Raw genomic sequence first — 19,678 nt, forward strand, 5'->3', positions numbered from 1 at the left:
CTCACCTTTGAAGAGAGTAGGGAGAAGCTACTCCTAGGGTTGCACTTAGAGTGTAAGTGTCATAGCGGATGTGAGAGGTTCTTACAAGAGATGATGCCTTCTTACCTTGGCCTTGCAAAGACTAGGTTGTTAGCAAAATGGCGATGGCACGAGGCGTTGACTCTCTGAGACAGATGAACCGATAATGAATGATATTTCCAGAAAAATGTAGGCCAGGAGTCAGATCCAGCTTTTATATATGACAAAACTACAATTATAGTTGGGGTTATCATCTTTTCTTAGTAATGCATTTCAACTGTAATTTGGTATTAGACAGTGTTATATATTTAGTAACATTAGTCAGCCTTGTTAAAATGGATCTGATGACATAATTTTTTTCCCTTTAAAAATATATTAAGTTTTTACTCTTTTCAAAAGGTAGGATGACTAAATCGGAGATACTGTGTCTATAGGAACTTCTTTGGGTTAGGCAATATAGTATCCTTGAATATCTATATAACTTTAATATATACATGTGTTATGTAAACATTAAAATTACATATTCCAAAGCTGACTCTTTTCCCTTCTATTTACCACATCTATTTATCGACTTTGTATATTTATTACTATTTAAATAATAGTTACATAAAATTTTAGCATTTATAAAATTGTAAAATATATACAAATGTCATTTTATTTTTCAGAGTGCCAAGCATAACTTTCCATTTTCTGAGCTACATCTGGTAATTCTTGAAAAAACGTGCAATCTATGGACTGGCTTGGGATTAGAGTGTTTGTGGACAAAGGTTTTTGGTTTCAGCCTGAGTCCACTCTCCAACCTCAGCGGGTATCATCTAGTGGATGTAACTGAATGACAATGCTCATCTTGCTTTGCTTCCAGATCCTGATTCTGCATGTTACTTTCATTATAAATCTCCTGGGAATGAATGTGTTTTGGATCTGCCCATTTTCTGGTGATTTCCCCCTTCCCAGTGTTTTGAGGGTCAGCTAATTGAAGTTCTGGTGGACTGTCAACCTCCTCTGAAGACATGCTTCACCTTGGGAAGAATTGGAAATAGGAAATAAGAAAAGAAGCAGCTGTGATTTCTAAAGTCCTTTATAGAACAGCTGCCATTTTCCATAGAAATGTTAGGAAGCCCAAAGGCTTCTTGGCAGCGCGTTTTAATTTCAGGAGAAAGATAAGGTTTGTTTTGGAGTTCCCGTTGTGGCACAGCCGAAACAAATCTGACTAGGAACCATGAGGTTGTGGGTTCAATCCCTGGCCTCCCTCAGTGGGTTAAGGATCCGGCGTTGCTGTGAGCTGCAGTGTAGGTTGCAGACGCAGCTCAGATCCTGTGTTTTTGCTTTGGCTGTGGTATAGCCCAGCAGCTATAGCTCTGATTCGACCCCTAGCCTGGGAACCTCCATATGCCGCGGGTGTGGCCCTAAAGAGCAAAAAAAAGTTTTGTTTTGTTTTTCCAGGAAAAACCAAAACCAAGAGGGATATTTCACTAATGGGGTTGTTTCCAAGTGTGCTTCTCCTAGGCCACTGCTGATTGCATTGAGGAGGAAGAGGCCACCAGCTCCCCACTTTCCCCTCAGGGGACTGTGGGGGAACGTTCCATTCCTGCAGGCCTTTTGGCCTGGTCATTTTCCCAGCACACACACTGCCAAGTCTTTTCTTTCTTTCTTTTTTTTTTTTCTGACCTCAATTCACAGTTTACACTCAACAAATCCAGCTCCCTGCCCTGGGTGTAACTAGAGACAGAGATCATCCCATGATGTAAACTGAGATTATGTAAACTGAGTTTTTAATGTAAACAGAGATCACCTGCTCTTTAGCTCTGTTGAATTTCATAGCATTCCAGGGGCTACCAGTTATTGAGTGCTCACAGTGTGCAGTGTTTGCATGCCTTAATCTCTCCAAGCCTCTCTAGTCTGGATTTTACAGATGAGGAAGTAGAGACCCAGATTTTAGAACTCGTCAAAGCTCACACAACTGGGACAAATCCAGAATATGGTTTCAGAGCCTGAGTTCCTACGACTATATTGTTCTGGTTGGGTTTCTTCTTCATTTCCCCAAAGACTCTGACCTTCTTATGTGTTTCTGAGATTTGAGATCTTGGAAACAAAGCATTTTATAAACTTAAGTTAAAGAAGAATGACATTAGATGTTCTGGGGAAGGCTGCGTGCATCTTTTATGTACGTCTTCCCCAGCCCCACCTCAATTTCAATCAGACATTAGACAACCAGATAGCACTCTTTTGTTAGAGAGGTATGAAATTCTATAAACCTAGAGTCAGTGAATCACAGGCAGCAGAATCCAGGTCTTCTCTAATTCTCCTCACCATCCATCACATAAAACGTACATTTATTCTCTAGTGCTGCTATAATATTACCACAAACGTAGTGGCTTAAAACAACACAAATGGATAATCTTACATTTCTGGAATGCAGAAGTCTGAAATTGATCTCACTAAGAAAAAATTAAGGTGTTGACAAGGCTGCATTCCTTTTTGGAGACTCGAGGGAGGATTTGTTTCCTGGCCTTTTCCAGCTCCTTGAGGCCATCTGCATTTCTTGGCTCATAGCTCTTTCCTCCATCTTCAAGGCCAGCAGCATAGCATCTTTCAATCTCTCTCTCTTGCTCTCTGACTTTCCTCCCTCCCTCCATCTCTTATAAGGACCCTTGTGATCATATGCCCCCCCCACCCAAGATCAAGGATATTATCTTCATCTCATGCTCCATAGCTTAATCAGAGCTGCAAAGTCTCTTTTGCCCTGGAAGGTAACATAGTCACTGGTTCCAAAAAGTAGGATGTGGACATGTTTGGGGGACCATTATTCTGTCTACTATGAGTACCTGGTTATGTGCAGGGCTTTGGGCTAAGCCCTAGGTAAACAGTAGCAAGCAAAAATAGCAGTCCCTGTTCTTATGGTAGTTTACAATTTAAAGAATGCTACTGTCCCCCAGCTTCCTCCAATCTTGACCCTGCCAAAAAGATTGTGAATTATATGTGATACCACATAAATCAACAGAAGGCACTTATTTTCTTGAAGCTAGCAACTCTGAGTCAAATTCAACTCTTTCCCTGTTTGCAACTCCTGTACGCAATTACTTATCAAGCCCTGCTCAGTCTACCTGAGAAATGACTCAGGTATTTCCTTTGCAACTTCACTAGCATTGACCTCATCTGTTCCCACTGGGCTGTTGTAGTCAGTTCCTAACCTGTTTCCTGCCATCAGTCTCACTCCCTTCCAGTCCACTGTCCTCAGCATGGTAGTTGGTTAACATGCTAAAAGCAGTTGTTCTTTTTCTTCAAACTGTTTATTAGTTTCCCCACTGTCTTAAAGAAATAAAAGTTTTCTGAGGCAATCAGATGGGTGGTGGTGAAGAAAAAAATGTCTAACCAACTTTTAATGAATTCTTACTGTGTCCCAGGCACTTTTCTATGGATATGGTTTTATGAGCTGTGTCACTTAAACTTCAAAACAACTAAACGAATCAGGCCTCCTCCTCTTCCTCCTCCTCCTCCAAATTTATAAATGAAGAAACAGGGCTGCAAAAGAATCAAATAACTTGCTCAAGAGCACACAGAGGGAGTTCCCGTTGTGGCTCAGTGGAAACAAACCCAACTATTATCCATGAGGATGCGGGTTTGATCCCTGGCCTAGCTCAGTGGGTTAAGGATCCAGTGTTGCCTTGAGCTGTGGTGTGGGTTGCAGCTGTGACTAGGATCCTGCGTTGCTGTGGCTTTGGTATAAACTGGCAGCTGTAGCTCTGATTCGACCCCTAGCCTGGGGACTTCCATATGCTGTACCTGCGGCCCTAAAACAAAACAAAACAAAACAAAACAAAAAACAAAACAAAGAGCACACAGATAATTAATGGAATTAGGGTTTAGACCTGACAATCTGTAGAAACTGACAGTATGATTTTAAAATGTGTGGAAAAACAAAAGGGCTAGAGAGAGCCAAAATTACTCTGCAAAATAACAAAGTTGGAGCTTTATCACTACCTCGTTTCAAAACATACTAAAATGCTACAGTAATTAAGACAGAATGGTATTGACACAAAGATAGACAAATAGATCAGTGGACCAGAATCAAGAGTTCAGAAATAGGGCTTTGAATATGCAGTCAATTGATTTTTTGCAAAGGTGGAAAGGCAGTTCAATGTAGAAAGGATAGTTTCTTTAACAAGTGATACTGGAACACTTGGACATCCATGTGCAAAAATGAACTTTGATTTATACTTTACACCTTATACAAAAATGAACTAAAAATGGACAACAAACCTAAACATAAAGATTACTAATATAATTCTAGAGGAAAACATAGGAGAATACCTTTGTGACCTTTGGGTAAGGAAAAGATTTCTTAGATCTGATACCAAAAACACAATCTAGAAAAGGAAAAAGTGATCCATACTGAATCTCCATACTGTTCTCCATAGTTTTTGCATCAATTTATATTCCCACCAACAGTGTAGGAGAGTTCCCTTTTCTCCACACCCTCTCCAGCATTAATTGTAGATTTTGATGATGGCCATTCCGACTGATGTGAGGTGATACCTCACTATAATTTTGATTTACATTTCTCTAATAATTAGTGATATTGGGCATCTTTTTGTGTGCTTTTGGGCCATCTCTATGTCTTCTTTGGGGAACTCTCTATTTAGATCTTCTGACCATTTTTTTGATTGAGTTGTTTGTTGTTTTGGTATAGAGTTGCATGAGCTCTTTATATATTTTGGAGATGAATCTCCTGTCAGTCGCTTTGTTTGCAAATATTTTCTCCCATTCTGTGGGTTTTCTTTCTGTTTTGTTAATGGTTTCCTTTGCTGTGCAAAAGCTTTTGTTTAATTGGATCCCATTTGTTTATTTTTATTTTCATTACTCTAGGAGGTGGATCCAAAAAGATATTGCTGTGGTTTATGTCGAAGAGTGTTCTGCCTTTGTCTTCCTGTAAGAGTTTTACAGTATCTGGTCTTACATTTAGGTCTTTCATCTATTTTGAGTTTATTTTTATGTATGGTGTAAGAGGTTGTTCTAATTTCATTCTTTTACATGTAGCTGTCTAGTTTTCCCAGCACAACTTATTGAAGAAACTGTCTTTTCTTCATTGTATAGATTAATTGACCATAGGTGTGTCAGTTTATTGATAGGCTTTCTATCTTGTTCCATTAATCTATATCTTTTTGTGCCAGTACTGTCTCATTTTGATTAATGTAGCTTTGTAATATAGTCTGAAGTCAGAGAGTCTGATTCTGTTTTGCTCTTTCAGAATTGTTTTGGCTATTTGGAATCTTTTGCGTTTCCATACACATTAAAAAATTTTTATTCTAGTCATATTTACAAGTGTTTATACTAACTTTGTTCATACTCACCCCAAACTGGAAACACCCCAAATATCTTTCAACTGTTAAATGGGTAAACAAACCCTGATACATCTATACAACAGAATATATACAGCAATAAGAAGGAACAAACTAGTAATACAGGAAACAACACGGGTGAATCTTAAATATAGGTATTGTAAGGAAGCCAGTCCCCAAAGCTGTATGATTTATGACACCATTTATATGACATCCTGGGAAAGGTGATCTATAGCCACAAAAACATGGGGTTGCCAGAGACTCTAGATGATGGCGAAATGATTCCTAATATTCATGAGGGAATTTTCTGTGCATGATGGAACAGTTATGTATCTTGACGTAGTGGTGGATGCATGACTGACAACATTTTTCAAAACTCACAGAATTGTACAATGAAAATTGTAAAATTTACTTTACATATATTATAACTAAAAAAATTTTCATGCTTAACCTCAATGAGTATGGAACAAACCAGTTGACTATAGTGAACTAGCTAAGTGATCTTGCAGTTAATTCAGTCCCTTCCTCCTCTAGCAGGTCTTAATCTGGCCAGGACTTTTCTCAGCATGTGCATCTATGTTGAGCCGCTGGAGGGCAGGGGGAGGGCAGCAGCTGGATCCTTATACTCAGCCAGCACGCTTGTTAATGTGCTCCAAGGAGGGTCTACACTGAGAACAATTCTTAAAAACCTCATCTTGTGCAAAGACCCAGCAATTAGGGAGCCCAAGTGCAAGGGATGGCTGAGCCGTGCGGAGCTTGACCAGGCCAACTAAAGCTCCTGGAAAACACGCTCAGCCAGGGACAGAGCCTCAGCCAGCGCACCCGGGGCCAGGTAGCCCGGGCTCCTCCTGGTGGGAAGGAAGGACTAGGTCACGCTCTCCAGTGTCGGCCTGCTGGGCATTAAGAGCGGACAGGAAACGCACAGGAACTAGCCCATTTCACCTGATGGAGCACAGGTTCTCCGCTGCACGGGCCCAGATGTGTGACTCGGCACGTTCTCTCCGTCATCGGCAATGGATGGCCGCCTCCTTCCACTTCTCTCAGTCCAGGGGGAGCGGATGCGGGGGCACCCCGCCATCTCCCCACGGTACCTGCCACCCTGTCCACGCGGACAGAGGACTTCCACCAGTCCTCGAGACGCTGTCTGCAAGGGCATTCCAGGCCTCATCAGCATGGGCGGCTCTCGCAGGCGGCAGCCCAGAGTGACAGGAAACATTGCTCCCAGGACGGGCCTGAGCCCATGAGAGAGAGGAGACCACAAGGATCCGGGGCCCAGCCTCCTTGCCTCGAGGGGAGGACAGCCTGAGGCTGGCTCTGCCCTGCCTCCTGCAGGATTTGCTTGGCTGCTGCTTCGAGCAGCCTTCTGCCCACTTCGGGCGGGGCCTTTGATGGCCTTCTTTCCCGTCCCTGACTCAGCCGCCCTTCCCCTGGCCAGTGTTTCTTGGGTGGGGTGAGCTCCCAGAGAAACGCCTTGCACTTGAATCCTCTTGTCAGGGGTTGCTGCCGGGGATCCCGACCAAAGACACCGTCACAGCTGCACATCTAGTCCACCCCGAGGCAGGGTGGGCAGACACACCTCCCCGCGGAGGCAGGGGACCCAGGGACGTCCCCTTAGGGGCTGCATTGGGATCAGGCTCATGGCTCCTGGAATGTGTGGGCACTGAGCAGCTCCGAACCAGGGGGACGATTTTGCCCCCATGGCATATTGGGCAATAGCAGGAGCCATTTGTGGGTCTCGCACCGGGGGGCGGGGGCGGGGGTGAGGGGTGAGTGCAATGGCATCCAGTGGGGAAGGCCAGGGATGCTGCCTAACACCTCCCAGTGCACAGCAAGTTCCCCCCGCACAACAAAGGTCCCTAGGGCCAAGGCTCAGACGCCCTGGCACAGTACAGCCCAAGAGGCGGCAGACCTGGCCCTGGGTACTTTTCTGGTCTCCAAAAAGGAGATCACATATTGACTTACGTGAGCCTGAGGTGAAATAACTAGAGTAACTCGGGGTCAATCATTCCTTCATCCTTGCGCCCGCTTTGTGCCAAGTATGACCAAGTTGGTGACCAAATAAAGATGGCAGAGGCGTCGTGTCTGCCCTCAGAGAATCCAGAGGCTGGGTGTGGAGGGCGGCGCAAGCACTGGATTCCTTCCCAAAGGGAAGCCTGGCTCGCGTAAGGCCTACAGCATGTGTGATTTGGCAGAAGAGCAGAGAGAAGGAGGTGTGCTTCTGGGAAGTCAGAAGGGGGTGACAGACCGGTGGAGAGCAGCAGGTGACTAAGCAGAGAGGGCCCAGAGGCCTGAAGAGCACGGAGACCATGCTCAGAGCACAGGAAGCACGGGAGGCACAGGAGAGAGGGCAGAGAGAGGAGTGGGAAGGAGGCAGGTGCCAGGTGGTGAGGGGCCTGCCTGCAGGGCTGGGACCAGGTGAGGTGAGTGAGGCATCCAGGGCACTCACCCTGCTGGGACGTGCACAACCCGAGGGTGGGGTCTCCTTGCACCCTGTACCCTAGGCCCCTGGGGGCCTCACCCCAGTCCCAGCCCTCCTCCTCGGGCAGGCTGAGAAGCTGGGGGTCTAGTCGGCAGGCCGGGAGCAGCCCCCAAAGGCTTGGACTCCTTTACTCTCTGGCAGGATAACCTGACCCCCACACAGGGCCACGGGGCCACTGCTCCTCCAACATAACCTAGTTGGATCCCCACGAAAGCGGAGCTTTCCCTTTCTGGTTTGCTTCTCCAGCTAAAGGGAATGCTGCTGCTACACACTGACACGTTCTCAGACCCAACACACAGTAAATTCCTGGGGACCGAAGGTGAAGGCATCATGGTTGCTGAGCAGCCTGCCAGAGGCCAGAGGCCAGCAGGCAGCTAAGCTCGTTTACTCAAGGCGGAAGACTGGGCAGTGCTTTGAGTGAGGGTCAGAGCTCATGTTTCTTTCATGGATTTGGGCTTTATTAACGTTGGCTATTTGGATGCATGGAGAGCAAAATATGGCTTGACTCCCCAGTCTTACACTGAGCCCAACTGTGGGCAGGTGGTGGGAAAAGAGACACAGGGAGGGATGCTCAAAAGGATTAAGACACGAAACTCATTTCAAGCCCACCCCCCCCCATCCTGAAGCTCCAACAAGTACACTGGCCTTCTGTATCCGTGGTTTCAACCCACCCTGGATGGCATATTATTAAATCTGTGGACAGAGTACTGGAGGTAGGGATAGGAGGGCCTACTGAAAGGAGTGAGCATCTACAGGGTTTGTGATGTTTTTCTTTGTAATATTTTTATTGTTTCTACTATAGCTGATTTACAATGTTCTGTCAATTTCTGCTGTACAGCAAAGGGACCGGTTATACATATACATATATATGTGTGTGTGTGTAAATATTCTTTTTTCTCACATCATCCTCTATCACGTTCCGTCACAATGACTAGATATAGTTCCCTGTGCTATACAGCAGGATCTCAATGCTTATCCACTCCAAATGCAAAGTTTGCATCTACTAACCCCAAATTCCCAGTCCAACCCACTCCCTCCCCCTCCCTCTCCCCCTTGGCAACCACAAGTGTGTTCTCCAAGTCCATGAGTCTGCTTTTCTGTTAGAAAGGTTCCTTTGTGCCATTTATTAGACTCCAGATATAAGTGGTATCATATGCTGTTTGTCTTTCTGACTTACTTCACTCAGTATGAGACTCTCTAGTTCCACCCATGTTGCTGCAAATGGCATTATTTTGTTCTTTTTGATGGCTGAGTAGTAGTCCATAGTGTGTATATATACCACATCTTCTTAATCTCGTCATCTCATCTGTGGGTTTTAATATCTGTGGGAAGGGTCCTGGAATCAGCCACCCGCTGATACTGGGGCATGACTGGAGGCATTTGGCCAAAGATAGCAGACATGCCAGGAGAAAATTATTCTTGTCTATTCCTGAACAAGGCACATATTTAAGGAACACTTAGTCAAGGAGTTGACTTTTTGTTTTGCTTTGTTTTGTTTTGTTTTGTTTTGGCTGTGCCGGCAGCATATGGAAGTTCGTAGCCAGGGATGGAACCTTCTCCATGGCAGCCACCTGAGCCACTTCAGTGACAATGCCAGATTCTTAACCGGCTGTGCTACAAGGGAACTCCCAGGAGTTTTTAATCCTCTTTGAACAGACAGTATCTGCTATAATATGTAATTATCATAATGGCTATTGGTTAGAAAAACTCTTACAGAGGTCTATAATTCAGGAGTTTTACCATTTTGTCTTGAATTCTTCTCATCTGTGACTCTTCACAAAGAATACCATATTATCATGATGTCTACATCTAAACATCAAGAGATTCCTTAGAAAACCTGTCCAGAAAGGCTGGCAGATTTCAAGGCAACAATATTAATGGAAAATCATGGCCCGTAAATGACCGAGGCCTCAATCCTATCGCTATAAGCCACCATGAAGACGGTACTATGGTCTACAGTTAGAGTAATCATTTAAACTGCACTTCTTGGACCGGGGCTTTGGGATGGGCATATGCACAGTGGCTATATGCAACGATTAGCCAGTGGTGACCTGCTATATAGCACAGAGAACTCTACCCAGTATTCTGGGATAATCTATGTGGGAAAAGAATCTGAGAGAGAATGGATATGTGTGTGTGTGTGTGTGTATATATATATATATATATATATATATATATATATGACCAGGTCACTTTGTTGTACAGCAGAAATTATCAGAGCCTTGTAAATCAACTATACTTCAATAAAACTAAAAAAAAAATTGCACTGCCATCACCTGGAACAATACTTTTCAACCCTATCAGATGCAAACCACCTTTTTAAACAGTTTAATCCTAAACTGTAAACCACAATGTAACTACCCACCACACACTGATAAGTATATACTTACACAACTATAAAGCCCTTCCTGTAGTACCTAGGGAAATAAAAGGTAACTCTTGGGTGAAAGAATGTCACGTTATATGCCCATCTCTATGAAAACCATCAGGCAGGAGATCTCTAGAGGATTCTGATGCACCAAATACAACAGACCTCCATGTAGGCAAGAGCTAGGAATGGGGACTCTCTGGGTGTGTTAAATTGGTGACAGACACCAGGAGCAGTCCTGCCACTGAGAACAAAGAAGGGCTTCCAAAACACAGTGAATAATTCTTGGGGACCTGATCGCGGAGAAAGTAAATGACCACCTTCCATGACCTTGCCAGCAACTGCATTTCTGCAAAAACCAGTGTGTATTAAAGCCACAGGAAATATTAGAGATTTTTTTTCTTGGCTGCTTGTGCGTTCAAGATTTTATGAAACGAAAATTCCGGTGTGGCCCAGCCCTCAGTGGTAATGCAGGCAGCAGAACTGGATGAGTGGGCAGCTGGTCTCTCGCGCCCAGGAGGCAATAGGAGGATGAGGCCTGAGCCCTGAGCATGCGCACACAGGGACGCATCCCAGGGGAGAGGCGGGTGCCTGGGGGGGAGGGGTCAGGGTCAGGTGTGGGTTAGGGAACACCTCACATCCACTTCTGGCCCATCTGTAGCCCTGCAAGCAAGACCCATCCTGATAGCAGATCACACCCCTTTAGGACTTTCCTCAAATTGCAAGTGTTTAGCGCGCTGCTTCTTCGGGGGCAGGTTTCTCAGTCTCCATTTTGAGGTAAGGCTGGTCTATCCACTGTGGAGTGGCTGCGTTTGCAGTACTGTGCGTCGATTTTGCACACAGGTTTTAACCTAGGGTTTTCGAAGTTCATCAGCACACATATTCTCTTCTTGTAGGGCCCCCGTTTTGCACCACAATGCAGCGAGCTCTAGAACAAGCTTTGGATCATGCGGAATATGTTACCGAAAGGGCCCAACAGAGACCCCCGAAAAGGAAATACTCATCCAGTGGGAAGCCGTCGCTCCATGAAAAACTTTACGACATTTATGTTGAAGAATGTGAAAGAGAGCCTGAGGTTACAGAGGAGCTGAGAAGCAACGTGAACCTGTTAGAGAAGCTTGTTAGGAGAGAGTCCTTGCCATGTTTGGTGGTCAACCTGTACCCAGGAAAGGAGGGCTACTCGCTGATGCTCAGGGGAAAAAATGGATCCTATTCAGAGAGCATTCGACTGCCTTATGAAGAAAAGGAACTGCTCGAATACTTGGACGCAGAAGAATTACCTCCCATTTTGGTGGATCGCTTGGAAAAGTCTCCAGTTAACCTTTTTCATCGTGGCTGTGTCATAGCAGAAATACGGGACTACAGGCAGTCCAGTGGGAAGTTCCCTCCCGGCTACCAAAGCAGGCATATTCTCTTACGCCCCACGATGCAGACTTTAGTCTGCGATGTACAGGCCATAACCAGCGATAACCAGAAATGGACCCAGGAGGACAAACTTTTGCTTGAGAGTCAGCTGATCTTGGCTACAGCGGAACCCCTGTGTCTAGACCCTTCTGTATCCGTAGCCTGCACAGCAAACAGACTGCTCTATAACAAGCAAAAGCTGAACACTCTTCCCATGAAAAGGAGCTTCAAGAGGTATGCCATGGCCTCGCTGAATCGGCAGCAGGAGCTGTCTCAGTGTCCACCTCCTCCTGAGCTAAGAGTACTGACTTCTTGCAAAAAAATAAGAGAAAGTAAAACAGGTGAGCGCGATGGCCTCAAAGCTTTTCAAGCAGGCAGTTGTGTGGACACGTGGAGACAGAGACCTTGTGACTTGGCGGTACCTTCTCAGGTGGATGTGGAGAAGTATGCCAAGGGGAAGAAGGCTGTCGGATACGATGACTCACAGCCAGCAATCTGGCCCAGGAAGGAGGCACGAGATGGAAGGTGCGAGGCTGGCTACCAGTCCCAGGCAACAAGGCAGACCACTGGGCAGCAGCTTGATAATTCAATTGCCTCTGGGCAAAGGGCCCCTAGAAAAAGAGCCTGTAAAAAAGCCACACTGGAGAGAGAGCTGTGTCCCCCCGACTCGTCCTCGGGGACCTTTCCAACAGTGTCCTGCCCAGGCCCAAGACCGATGCTGGGCAGGTGGCCAGTCAGTCGGAGGAAGTGGTCCAGGAGCGCGCCCAGTGTCCAGCGCAGATGTCGCTCAGCTCCGATGGCCCAGTGGGTCTCGGGCCCCCTCCAGGGAAAGAACCAGAACAGCCTCAGATCACGTGCATTGTGTCTTCCGCGCTGGGCAGGGGAGCCAGACACCCGCCTCCACTCCAGAGACTTCCCTGGAGGGCAGGACAGAGCCCGCGGGGTGACCGTTTGACTCCTCAGCAGGCGGGCGGCCCTCTGGCATCTCCGTCGCCTGCCCCTGCTCCCAGGCCGCCAGGTCTCTTCCAGAACTCCTTTGTGGAGCTGCACCGAGTCAGCTGGATCCCTGCCGCCGCCCTGTCTGCTGCAGGTGCCTCCCAGAGGCCCCCCGGCGCCCCGGTGACGGCCGCCTCCGCGGGCCCGAAGGGCCCCGGCGTGGCGGCTCCCGGGGGCGCAGGCCCGGCCTCCGAGAGAGGCTCTGCCCCCGGAGAACCGGCCCCGGCCGGAGCGCGGCCCCCCGCCGCCCGTCGCAGAGGCGGAGGCGTCCAGCTGCTGGTGAAAGGGCCTGTGGGTGTCGAGCCCCTGACCCTGGTGCAGCTGCCCCGCGGTCCGCTCCTCTGGAGCCGCGGGCAGCAGGCCCCGCCGCCGCCGCGGCTCTTCCAGCTGCTGGTTCGCCCGCCGTCGCCGCCGCGCCCCGGGCAGCCCCCGGCCCTGGGGTCAAGGTCCCGCGCTTCTGGCGGCCGGGGCCCGGTCCCCCCTGTGCCGCAGGCGGTGGTGGTTCACCTGGGTGGAGCCCAGGGTTGCCTGCAGCCGCGGGCCGCGCTGCCGCCTCAGCCGGGCCTCGGCTCCGGCCGCGGCCGCCCAGGGCCCAGCCTCCCCCCGCAGCGGGCCGGGCCCCCAGCGGCTCCGCGGCCCCAGGTGCGCCTGCGGCTCGTGCCGGGCGAGGCGGCGCCGGCCGGGGCCACAGCCTTCGCAGTGCAGCCAGGGCAGCGCCCTCAGGGCCAGCAAGCCGCCAGCCCAGCCGAAGGTCCAGAGAGCAGAGGCCCGCAGGCCGCCTCCCAGCCCTGAGGCTGCCTTCGTTTCTCCTGCAGAGCACAGCTGCGGAGACCAGGCGATTCTGCCTTTCGACCTCACTTGGGGCGCGGGTGGGGGGGTGGTTTGGTTTGGTTTGTGCCTATTTTATATTGCAGGATGTACAGAGTTGATACAGACACTCGACCCCACCATTTTACATAGAAACAGAGGGGTGATGGAATAAACTGGGACGGTTTGGCCTAAGCCATTGCTTTGGTGGTGGTTGTCGACACAACTATTTTGAGTGTGCGGTTCTCCAGTGTGTCCAGATCCCAACTAGGGTCAGTCGACACTCCCGAAGCCTCTAACTTCGCTAAAGCAATAAACCCCCAATAGCGGTAAAGTCAAAATCAGGCCTGTTTTGACATGGCCAATGGTTTAACATTTTTAGGTGAGTTACTAGCACATCACAGGAGACTTTCCACCTTGATGGTGTTTCAGTGGACCGCTCCGGAATGTTAAGTGGATTCAGTGTGTGGTACATCGGATCTCCAGGACTGTTTTCTTCTTGCAGAAGCCAGACTCTGCCCCACGGAGCCCACTCCCCATTTCCCTCTCCCCCAGCCCCTGGCCCCTGGCCCTCTCCTTTCTGTGTCTCTGAGTCTGGCTGCTTCAGATACTCCACGGAAGTGGGAATCAGAGGGGATTTGCCTTTGGGGACTGGCTTGTTTCACTCAGCATCCTGTCCTCCAGGTCCATGTGTGCTGGCGAGCGTGCCACAGGAGGCTCCTAGCTTCTGACAGAGGGTTTCACTGTGTGTAATGTGTGCCGAAGCGAGCCATGAAATGTGAGAGATGCCTTTCACAAGAATGCACTTGGGTGCTTGTCTATGTAGTTTACAAGTTTTTTGCACATTGTATGAAATGCAGTTTTTCCACATTTGTCTTGGGAAAAAAAAGAGAAAAAGCTAACACTGCCCCCAAAAGGATGCTCGTCACTGTCACACTGAGGCCATGCGGGGCCTGCAAGAGTGCAGCATGGGTTCGAGGCACCTGCCCCCATGGTTGTCCTCAACCCTTCCAAAGGCCCCACCTGCACCCGGTGTCCCCGCGGAGTCCAGGCTGCAGTCACGGGCCTTGAAGAGGCCCTTCTGGGATGTTGTTTTCTCTCCTTCTAAAATCGTTTACAGTTTTGAGAGTCTGGTTCCTTGCAGAAGGTAAACGGCTGGACATTTGGAAAGGAGTTTATCTGTTTGCTTTTCAAGGGTTTCCCACCTGGTCAGAGTCTGCAGCGGAGCCGCTCCCCCTCCGCCTTTACCCTTCCCTGGCTGAGGGGTCACCACGTGTTCAGCTGTCCCTGCTTCCTCATTTCTTCTGTCCTCCTTTCTTGTTGCAGTGGGGCTCAAAAGCTCCCTGACGGTTTCTGTTTTCTTTTGTCCGTTCCTTTTTCGTGGTTGTGTGTTTTTTCATTGTGGTATAATTTACACAAGAAACAATCATTTTAGAGTGTACAATTCAGCGGCATTTACTGCTTTTACGGGGTTGTGCAACCACCGCCTCTGTTTCCAAAACTTTGTCATCACCCCAAGAGGAATCTCTGTCCCCATTCAGCACTCACTGCCTGTCTTCCTCTCCCCCTGCCTGAAAACCACCCGTCTGCATTCTGTCTCCATGGACTGACTTCCCCTTTCTAGCTCTTTCCTAAAAATGGAATCCAAGACTGTGTGACCTTTTCTGTCTGGTCCCCTTCTCTTGGCAGAATGTTTTCGAGGTGCCCCCACGTTGTACCACGTACCTGTACTTCTCTTGCTTCTTAGGGCTGAATAACATCCCCTTGTTTGTGTACCTCCCGTTTTGTTGCTCCATCCTCCACTGATGTCCATGAGAGTTGTTCCCACCTTTGGGCTGCTGTGAATAGTGTGGCTAGAACATTTCTGTACAAGTATCTGCCTCTTTTGTTTTGTCCTGTTACAGCGCTGAAGGACAACCCGTCTACATGAAATTATTTTTCTAAGTACTCGTGGATGTTTCTCTGCCTTTTGCTCTAAGGGGAAAGCAAAGGAGATTGGGTCTGGCGGGTCCAAAAGAGATGAGTGAAGAGACAGGTAACCAGTGAGTCTTAATTAACCCAGCTGTGCTAATCTGCTACCGACCCCGTTCAGGAAAGATTTGGTTGACTTGATGCCAACGGGGCAGGTATGCCATCGGGGTGACACTGGACCCGTCAGAGCCCGATGTAGCCCACGCTGGACACCTTCAGGAATGGTGCCTGAGCTTTTAAGAAGTGAAGCAGCGCAACGACCAGTTGCAAAGAAGAGTTTACACCCAGCCTTGGGAGCCAGCCGGACACCTGAACTCAGAATCCCCCTGGGTTTGGTGTTCCTCCTGCCTTTTGCCCTCTCTCTGGTCCTCTCAAGTACCACTTGGAGACACCAGCTGAAGTTGTGCTTGAGTGATGTTATGCTCCCTTCCCAGGCAAGCAATAAAGGCAGCTTTGTTTCGGGTTACCATTTGGTGGTCTTTGTGTATTTCATTTTAATGATTCTCATCAAGGTTGGTCCTTGATACTATATCCCCTTTGAGGATCTTAACTGTCTATATTTTCTTTCTTTTTTTTTTTTTGTCTTTTTGCAATTTCTTGGGCCGCTCCCAGGTATATGGAGGTTCCCAGGCTAGGGGTCGAATTGGAACTGTAGCCACCGGCCTACACCAGAGCCACAGCAACTTGGGATCCGAGCTGCGTCTGCAACCTACACCACTGCTCACGGCAACGCCGGATCGTCAACCCACTGAGCAAGGGTAGGGACCGAACCCGCAACCTCATGGTTCCTCGTTGGATTCGTTAACCACTGCGCCACGACGGGAACTCCCTTAACTGTCTACATTTTCTTAATAAATTTTTCATTCCTTTCAGCACCATGAAAATCTGGAGCCTCTTCCCTACCCCAGGTCAGATTCGTGCCTTCATCTGAAATTAGTTTCCTGCAGACTCTATCATCACCACTTAACTGCCGATTCTTCATAGTCTGAGGAGGTTGTATGAAAGCCAGTGGCCTCAAAATTTTCCAAGAGAGCCGATATTGTGATCCAGGTAATGATCATCTAGGAAAATTCTAGAGGGATAGAAGAGCAAAGCAGATCATAGAGACAGAGCCTTGAGCATGATCTGGGTACCAGGTCAGCAGAGGTCACGCCGCCCAAACCTTGGTGCGGAGGCTGGTGGAGACTGGAAAACTTGAGTCACTCTCTTGCTGTCCATATTCAAAATAACCATGAAGAGGCATTAACCATCCCAGCCATCAATTAAAACTCATCTATCCCACCTGTCCCCTGAGGCGCCTGGAGTCGAATCCGAGAGGGAAGAGGGACCTCTGCTCTTTCCCTTTTCCTGTCACTCCTCCTCACCTCCCCGTCCAGTTTCAGGGTCTCTAGCTCCTCAGCACAGATGCCAGCAGAGCGGCTGTGAGCTGGGCGATGGGTACGTACAAGTGCATTATTCTTTCTTCTACTGTGGCATATATTTGAAACCGGCCGTACAGATGTGAATTGCTTTATCGTGTTTTTACTAATGGAAGGTTTGAGCCAACCCTGCATCAAGCAAGTCTCTCGGCAAGTCTTTTTTTTTTTCCCAGCAGCATTTGCTCACTTTGTGTGTCTGTGTCACCTGGTAAGTCTCATAATATTTCGAACTTTCTCATTGTTAGGGTATTTGTGATGGTCGTGTGTGATCAGTGACCTTGGATGTTACGGCTACAACTTGAAGACTCAGATGATGGTTAGCATTTTTTTAGCATAAAGTATCTTTAATTAAGATAGATACATTTCTTAGACATATTGCCACTGCACATTTAATAGTCTACAGTATGGTGTGAACGTAACTTCTATAGGCACTGGGAAACCAAAAAATTGGTGTGACTCACTTTATTGTGTGACCGGCTTTATTACGGTGGTCTGTAAGTGAACCCGTAGTACCTCCCTGGTTGGCCTGTACGTATCCGTGTGAACAGTCAAGGTCCTGATGTTCCTGCAGCCAGCCCCACTCCACACCTTGCCCCATCCCGAGTGTCAGCTTGTGCCCAGAGTCCTGCTGGGCCCTGGCCCTCGGCTTGCCCTTCCTTCTTCCCGGCTTCGCTGCCGTAGCCTCAGGCAGCAAAGGGTGTGCGAGTTAATTGTTAAATTCAGTTCAACAAGTTCCTCATTAGGGACAAATTACCTGAGTTTGAAATCTGCTAATTTTCCAATCAGAGTGAGTGTTTGCACTTGTGATTTGGAAATAATTACCATATGGTAAAAGCAAAACCTATGTGGGGATGAAAGTAAAGGTGAGGGGGGACAGGCGCGTCTTGCTGCATGGGAAACTCAGGACAGCACGTGTGGATTAGGCGAGGTGCCTGGGGGATTGAGATGAGGAGGCTTTTCTGTAGCACCGTTTCGCAAAGGCCGTTTCCTTCCTTTGCTAATCCTCTGAAAGGTGAGCTTGGTCTTGAAGGGAGAGCACTGTGGCCTTTATGGGCCTGAACTGAGTCTGGAAAGAGAAGCGTCTTTTGAGTTCAGTTCTTTCACCTAAAAATACATCCATACTTTTGCTTGGATCTGTCCTCTGTCGGAAGTGGCTGCACGAGTTAGAAAAAAGGACACTTCCTTGGGAGCGGACGTGATGAATCGAACCATCCTTTGGGGGATCTTACGGTGACTGTCTTCTGGAAAGCTCATCTGAGAGAATGTGAAGGACTGTGGGATAATAATTGCTGCAGAATACCACTGTCAACAGGAGGGTAGAAATCTGGGTCCTTCACCTTTCAGTCATTTGTCCCTCCCAATTACTGCATCACTAGTTCTAAAGCTCGGGTAAAGAATAGTCAAGGTTTCAGGTAGTGTACAAGCCAATGCAGAAAAACTCCTCCTGAGACACCCTGCTTTTGAAATTGGGACCCAGAAAAAAGCTCATCACCCCTGAGAAGGTGATAGCCCTCCTCCTTTCTGATACATGGAGTTGTCCACGTTCTCAGGTTTCCCTTTGTGCCTCGGCTGCCAGGAAACTCAAAACCACATTTGAAATGGAAATCACCAGGTTTCTCTTTATGGTTGGTACGTGAGCATTCCTTGCTCCTTATTTTTTAAATTTCTGTTGCCTTTTGTTGTAGACGTGTGCAAATTGTTTGTCAGAGGAAACTGGGAACAAATCGCTCTGTACATGCTTAATTATGCATTATTAAATAGTAGCTTCTTGGAGTTCCCGTCGTGGCGCAGTGGTTAACGAATCCGACTAGGAACCATGAGGTTGCGGGTTCGATCCCTGGCCTTGCTCAGTGGGTTAAACGATCCGGCGTTGCCGTGAGCTGCGGTGTAGGTTGCAGACGCGGCTCGGATCCCGCGTTGCTGTGGCTCTGGCGTAGGCCGGCTACAGCTCCGATTCAACCCCTAGCCTGGGAACCTCCATATGCCGCGGGAGCGGCCCAAGAAACGGCAAAAAAAAAAAAAAGTAGCTTCTATTCATTTATATACATTGCCTCTAATCTTTGGATAACCTCACCCATTAGGTATTACCGTCCTCTTACAAATGAAGAAACTGAGGCTCAGATAGGACTTGCCTGAGGCAATAAAGCTATTAGTGCAGTCCATACCTGTGCATGGGTGCATGAAATTAATGTTAACAGGTCTGGATTCAGTGGTGGACTGTATACATGAAACTATTTGATTTTTTCCAGTCTCTACTTTCAATGCAGCACCAAGCTCCTTTTCCCATCCTTTAATGACATCTTGGGCAGATCTCATAACTTTCTGGGTTATCTTGGTTGGTAAAGCTGACCAGTCCCAATTGCAATTTCAATACGGCATCCTCTGGGAGACAGAAGGGAGGCAGAGATCTTCTGCGAATATGGTCCTTTTCTAGGTCTGATGCTGTGATCTGCTGAGCTGGGGGAGGTGTGTGTGTCTGTGCATCAGGGGCTGTTCTCTTTTTCACCTGGGCTCCTCCTCCCTGGAAGAAGAGCAGCCAGGCTTGCTGACTCCCACCCATCTTTTCCAAGTTCTGTCTGCCATCTCTTGGACAGTCCTCTAAGTAAGCACTGTGCTCCTCCGAATGGAGCTTTGGGAATTACTGAGGTCCTTTTTTGAACTCCGAAGGCTATGGAATCATGGGTCAAGGTGGGTGGGTGTGATGTTCCCATTGTCTTTCCGGGCACACTACCCCTTGATATCTTTTGATCCTCTCTCGTTCAGGTATCTCTCAACCACAAGGGGGCGGCAGACTCCAGGTTCACACACAACACAGAGCGGAGAGCGAATTTGTTAAGCTGTCCCAAGAATTCCTCGCCAACAGCTCTCGGGGCTGCAG

The 19,678-nt window shown here is 48.1% G+C and overlaps 1 protein-coding gene across 1 annotated transcript in view; it reads left to right on the plus strand.

Annotated features, from left to right (window-relative positions):
- The window catches only part of LOC100156694 (transcription factor SPT20 homolog), a 67,000-nt gene extending 53,604 nt beyond the window's left edge, over positions 1-13,396 (plus strand). The window contains 2 exon segments of the mRNA XM_001926529.5: positions 11,101-12,282; positions 12,285-13,396. Of these exon segments, the coding sequence (XP_001926564.3) occupies positions 11,121-12,282; positions 12,285-13,396 (2,274 nt within the window). The 5' untranslated portion in view covers positions 11,101-11,120.

This window comes from Sus scrofa, chromosome X (assembly GCF_000003025.6).
Source record: "Sus scrofa isolate TJ Tabasco breed Duroc chromosome X, Sscrofa11.1, whole genome shotgun sequence".
NCBI lineage: Eukaryota > Metazoa > Chordata > Mammalia > Artiodactyla > Suidae > Sus > Sus scrofa.